The sequence below is a fragment of the Acomys minous genome (genome assembly GCF_964271855.1).
Source record: "Acomys minous genome assembly, chromosome: 5".
Lineage (NCBI taxonomy): Eukaryota > Metazoa > Chordata > Mammalia > Rodentia > Muridae > Acomys > Acomys minous.
Window position 1 is genome coordinate 114164881 of NC_140494.1, and position 6598 is coordinate 114171478.

General features: G+C 48.6%; 1 protein-coding gene across 1 annotated transcript in view; it reads left to right on the top strand.

The window, feature by feature from the left end:
- Positions 1-1914, top strand: part of CRABP1 (cellular retinoic acid binding protein 1) — an 8480-nt gene extending 6566 nt beyond the window's left edge. The window contains exon 4 of the mRNA XM_084781652.1: positions 1630-1914. Coding sequence (XP_084637778.1) covers positions 1630-1680 — 51 coding nt within the window. The 3' untranslated portion in view covers positions 1681-1914. The remainder of the gene's footprint in view (positions 1-1629) is intronic.
- Positions 1915-6598: the final 4684 nt, after the last annotated feature.

The window sequence follows — 6598 nt, forward strand, 5'->3', positions numbered from 1 at the left end:
TTATCGGAACAGTCTCAGCTTTTCTTGAATTGCCACCTATTTGGGTAATCTGGAAGATAAAAGCCTTTTAACAAATAAACATACAAACATACGCACATCAAGAGTGCCCATTGGAGGGGTTTTGTCCTTTTTGTTGTTGTTGTTCATTTGTTTGTTTTAACTTTTACCTTATGTGTATGGGTGTTTGCCTTCATGTACATATGCCTTTGTACCACATGTGTGGTAGTGCCCATGAAGGCTAGAGGAGGAGAGGAGGGTGTCGGAACCCCTGGGACTGAGGTTACAGACACGTGTGAGCTGCTACATGAGTGCTGGGAATTAGACCCTGGTCTGAGAGAGCAGCCATTGCTCTTAACTACTGAGCCATCTTTCCAGCCCTTTTTGCTTTTTGTCCTTCCCCACCCCCACCCCCACCCCCAACCCCGACATTGCTTTTCCTGTTCTGACTGTGAAGAGTCCCAGGAGAGCAGGCCTGTGAGTAATTGGCAGTTTGGGGGGATTTGAGACATCTTATTCTACAGGTGCTACCATTTCATGGACCAGAAGAAAAATGTGCCTTCCTGTCTGTGGAAGGATTTATAGCCTCCTTCTAGGCAACAAAGAGTCGTAGAGTCTTAGCTGGAAAGAGTTTTCAGCATCATCCTGTTCAAAGTCACCTTTCCCCTCAACACCACCCCCTTGCCCACCCTGAGCAGGTCAAGTGAGGGGGAGACTTGCCCGGCTATGGTTGCAGAGCGAGGTCAGAGGCCAATGCTACCTATGTCCTTGCATCTGAGACTAATGCTTTAGACCAGATGGGCATTATAGCTATTTCTCCACTTCTACAGGGACTTCATTACAGGACCCCTGCAGACACCAAAATATCCAAACGCTCAAGTTCCTTATATAAAGCAGTAGAGCATTTGGCCTACATACCGGCCTCCCGCATCATTCCTGGTTTACAGTCACTCCTAGCTTACTTATAATAATACCCAATAGCATATAAATGCCATGCGAATGTGTCGTACTATATTGCTTAGGGAATAATAACATGAAAAAAAGCCGTACACGTTTGGATTATGTACAGGTTTTAAGTGAATACTTTTGATCTGTGCTTGGTTGACTGTGAAGGGGTGTCGGAGCCATGTGTACAGAAGGCTGGCTGCCCTTTCATGTGGCTGTTGTCTCCAAGTCTAGACAGCTGCTTCCCAGAATGCAGTTCTGTCTAACTTCCAAAGCACAATCCCATCTGGCTGTAGCTGCCCAAGCCCCTCCCTCTCTTGCAGTCACCTGAAAGGACACAGATGCCCCTCAGATGTAGGTGAAATGATGTTCATCTCCTTTCAGACTCATTTCAAATCTAAAGCCAGGACACTTGCCTGTCTTACGTCAGCATTCACGGGTTCTGGAAGCAAAGGAGAACTGGGTGTAACATAATCCTATGCTCTGGTTGCTTCTCTGCTGAGAGGGAGCTTAGGAGCGGATGCCTGCCCGGAGCCCTGAGCACTTAGCTGGAGCACACAGTTCATGATTTGAAGTCGGATACGAAGCTTTGTTAACGGGACAGTCTGTCGTCTTGTTGGTGAAGTGCTTTAAACATTTTTGCACAGGCATCTGTACTGATTGGTTTTCCTTTTCTTCTCTGGGCAGACATTTGGCGCCGATGATGTGGTGTGCACAAGAATTTATGTCCGGGAGTAAAGGTGGCCAGCTTGTTCCTGCTTTCCTGACAGGATGCAAGTTCCCCTGAGGAGTATGTCATCGGCCTGCACTGCCAGAGGGTCTTTCCTCCACGTACACCTCTCCCCATTGAATATTAGGCAACTCCATTTTCCCTATGACAATGTTGTGCCCTCCCCTCAGGCCCCTGTTGCCTTGTGCATCCCTGGTTTGTCATTTGCATGGTTGTACCAGTCATTAAACTGGTTGGACGTATCTCAAGGCTCTTTATTTGATGGGTGGCTGCTCCTGTTTCAGTGTGGGAGTCAAAGCAGCTCTGCATTGGCCTTTGTCGCATTTTCAGCTTTGGCCTGTGGGCCTAGCTGCAGTGCACGGAACATCCCTCAGCGTAATTAACCAGCATAAGCTGGATTAACAATGAGTGGTGGTTCCTAGTAGGAAAATAGGCAGCACAAGCAGGGTCTTTATTGACGAGAGCACATAAGAATAAAGGGTCGCTAGGCGTGGTGGCGCATGCCTTTAATCCCAGCACTAGGGAGGCAGAGGCAGGCAGATCGCTGTGAGTTCGAGACCAGCCTGGTCTACAGAGCAAGTCTAGGACAGCCAAGGCTAACACAGAGAGACCCTGTCTCAAAAAACAAAAACAAACAAACAAAAACAAAAGAATAAAGGGTCTACTTACCTGGGGATTTATAGGGCCAGGATGAGGAGAACCAGCAAGGGAAGGTGGGGGCCACCAAAGACTAACAATGGAGGCACACCCACTGCTCTTGAGCCTGAAGTCAGAATGAAGGAGCCAGCAACACACCTTTAAGAGGTGCAGCCTGAGAAAGGGGCTCTGCTGGAGCAGTGGGAATATAAAGAATGCTGCTACTGTTAGAAAAAAAAGAAAAAGAAAAAGAAAAAGGACAAATGCAGGAAGATCTCTGAGTTTGAAGCCAGTCTGCTCTACAGAATGAGTTGCAGGACAGCCAGGATTACATAGACAGACTCCCAGGGCTGTAGAAGACTTGGCTTTGAACATGGAAAAGAATCCTCACTCTTTTTTGCCCAGTCCCGATTCATTTTGTGCATTTCCCAATGCAACTGCGGTGGAGAGGGTCAGAGAGTGTTCAGAGCCAGGGAGAGGCTCCTGTCTGAGCTGCTGCTTCCCAGGCAGTAAGCTAGGCAGACCGTGGGTCTCAGCGGGCAAACACAGATAGTGACTTTGACACTTGCCAATGCTTGCATTTGGAAATCAGCACATTTCACCTTAAAAGCCTGGGTGTGGGGGCCGGGGAAGTGACTAGGTTGGTGGAGCGCCTGCCTAGCATAGGTGAAGCCCTGGGTTTGACTCTCGGTGCAGTATAAACTGACACAATGGGAAATTCCTATAATACCTATACTGAGAGGGCAGACCAAGCCTCAGCTGCGCAGCAGGTTGGGAGGCCAGCGTGGGATAGATACACAAGGCAGTCTTCAAACAAAGAGAAGAAAAAAGAAATCTGGGTTTCTGTTTTCTTATGAGAGGAGAACTGAGGAAAGCTGGCATCCCTGGGCCTACATCCCTGGGCCTGCATCCCTGGGCCTGCATCCCTACAGAACAGTCGCTGGCTTGGCAGCTTCCTTGCTTGTACTCTTTGCCTCTCCCAAACCCCATTCTTGTCCCCTGTGCTCACTTACCTGGCACCATTCTTTTCTTCCCATCTGAAGCCCTTGGGCTCTGTGCAAGGCTGGGTCAGAGTGTTGGGGCCTGGAAAAGGCCCTTAAGCATTCATACTGTGCTAAGGCAGACACTTAAGGCCCAGGGGCACCATCCACGAGTGAGTTGGGACCTTTACAGGAATCCTCACACCTCCCAGGCAAAGCTCTGCTTTGTCCCTAGGAGACTATGCTTCTCCTGAGCCCATCCTGTGATGCCACCATGGCTTTCCCTAAAACACCGTTCCCGATGGCCTCAGTGCCATCAGGTGTTGATGTGTCAAGTGGGGCTAGATTCTGGATCAGAGTCAAGAGGGAGCCTGACATTGGGCTACATTTTGTCTCTGGGGACCTGAAGTGACTATACTTGTGGCCAGAACCTCCTAAAGTCCCCAGTACAAACAACTCTCCTTCCTGCTCTACTCCGGTGCACCTGGGACCAGAGAGTCCAGGCAGCGTGCCATCACCTCCGCTCTGCTGACCTGTGTTCTCTGGACCCGACCAAGTCCATATTCGGTGCCCTGAGGTAGGGAGTAGAGTGCTGCAGGCACCACTCTGGAGCTTCTTAGGGGAGGAGTAGGGAGAGCCTTGAAGATGGAGAGGTCGCAGATTGATGCGCAATGGATAACAAACAGAACTCCTGAGTGGAGATGAGCTGGCCACACAGGGCACAGTGAGGTTTGTGTCTGAAGACCAAGGGGACTCTCTCTACCCATGGGTACTAACTGCTCATGGCCAACACAGAGCGGCCGAGCAAGGCCTCAGACACTGGTCTCTTCCTCATCCTGGATCCCTGCTTCTTCACTGTCTTCTACACATCTGGATTTTCTCCATGCAGGCTGGGCTGGCACTGCAGAAAGGTTAGAAAGGCCCATCTAATTCGCCACTCTGGGTGTCAGGCTATTTCCATCATGGTCTTTTACAAATGTGGCATGTCACATGGAGCACATGCTTCCTTCAGGTTAGGCTTCCCAGGGGATGAAGAGTGAATCAGAGTAAAGGAGGGTGTGGCCCTCACTGGGCTACAACAGCCACCCAGCAGGCATGGGTAGAGGACACTTGGATGACAAGATGAGGTGACAGAACCAGTAGGTCACACAGAGCACCTGCTGTACGCTGGATCTCTCGAATAGTATTGACTTCCCACTATAACTGGCTTTACCTTTTTCAGACAAAAACACACTGCCTCCCATGCCCTTGTGGCATCCTTCTCATTAGGTAGGTCCTTTAGGGAGGTAGGCCCAGGGTGTCGGATTTCCCCTTCTCCTCTTTTAAGGAAACAGAAACCCAGATTTCTTTTTCTTTTCTCTCCTTTCTTGAGGCTGGGGCAGATCATGTAAATGTATTGCATGAGATATATATTTATGGGGTATTAGTTACTGTTCTGTGGCTATGAGAAAACATCATGACCAAGGCAAGTTAGAAACTAAAGCATGTAACTGGAAACTTGCCTCTCTTTGCTCAGCAATCTCCAGAGTCTATAGCAGGAAGGTCAGACTGTTTGGCGTAGCATCCACAGCCCTCCACGACTTGCCTTCACCAGATTAAAAAAAAAAAGAAGAAGAAGAAGAAGAACAGGCCATTCTGATTTGTCTTCAAATTCTGGGCACACTTTCAACTGGCAAGTGCCAGAAACTAGCTACAGCCAACCCCCCGCACCCCAAAAAAATGCTCTGCTCTGACCTAGATGAACAAAGAGCATATAGTACGCTAAGTGAAAGAAGCAGCTCACGAGGACCAAGATTATAGGATCCCATTTAAATTGAAATGTCTAAATTGGGCAAATCCATGGAAGTGCAAAGTACATGGCGGTTCCCGAAGACTGGAGCTGTTTGGGAGAAAAGGGGAGGGGCAGGTCTGCTTTCTCCTTGGGATGACAAACATGTTTTAAAACCAATGTGGTAACAGTTGCACACTTCTATACACTAAACACCACCGAACTGCACACTTTAAATGAGTGGTTGGTCTGTGGCCACCACCCTGAACACGCCTGATCAGAAGGAGCGATTGCACGCGACATGAATTCCAGCCATAAAGTGGCTGGGTTTTTCTAAAGGAATGTGCTGACTCCCCAGCTCGTGAACAACACAGAAGCTCTCAGCGAAGAAGGAAGAGCCACAGGAATGGAGCCCGAAACAATCCAAACGCAGAGTCCGGGGGCGCTTCTCTGTCGATCCACTTCAAGCACCTGCTTGGTTTCCTTATGCTACCAGCTTAGGTCATGTGACCACCCTTGAGCCAATCACAACTAACAAATAAATAGGGTCCAGCAGTTGGCCAGATATTAGTCATGTGACCTTATCTCTAACCAGGCTAGAGTCTGTTCAGTGGGTAAAGGGTGGGAGTGAGAAGGGAAATGGGTTGGTATGAACTGTGGTTGGTACCACTAGGTTGGCTAAAAATCCCCGGGGTAAAGTATTTAACTACTTTGAGTCTTGCCTTCTATAAAACGACAATGGTAAGGCTGGAGAGATGGCTCAGGTGTTCACCATCTCTTGTGGAGGATCCAAGTTCGCTTCCCAGCACCCACATGGCAGCTCAAATAATCTGTAACTCCAATTCTGTGGGAATCCAAGGCCCACTGCTGGCCTCCCTGGGCACCAGAAATGTTTGTGGTACATATATACAACATACACACAGGCAAACACTCATACACATAAAATTAAAATCAATCTTTAAAAAAGAAAACTGGCTGGGTGGTGGTGGCACACACCTTTGATCCCAGCACTCAGGAGACAGAGGCAGGTAGATCTCTGAGCTTGAGGCCTGACTTCTCTAGGGTGAGCTCCAGGACAGCCAAAGCTACTCAGAGATATATACTCTCTCTCTCTCTCTCTCTCTCTCTCTCTCTCTCTCTCTCTCTCTCTCTCTCTCTCTCTCTCTCACACACACACACACACACACACACACACACACACAAATCAAAACAAAAAACCTAAAAACATTGGTACCTGGCATGGTTGACAGGTGGGTATGGGCCTTGAACTTATGAAGTAGTTCAGGGTTTAAATCCTTTGGCTTTATGTGCAAATCTCTAAAGCTCCCTAGAAAGTTAAACACCTTAGGACATCATCTTTGCCTGTCCTTCCCCTTTTCCTGGAAGTGGAAGGTTTTGCTGCTGGCCTCCACACTGAAAGCCTGCTTATGCTTGTGTTTCTGGTGTGGTTCTGTGCTGTCATTCAATGTTCCCTAGGTTTCTGTCACTAGGTTGTGCAATTCCTGCATGTGTGAATGACAGCTTATACATCCCTGCACCCTA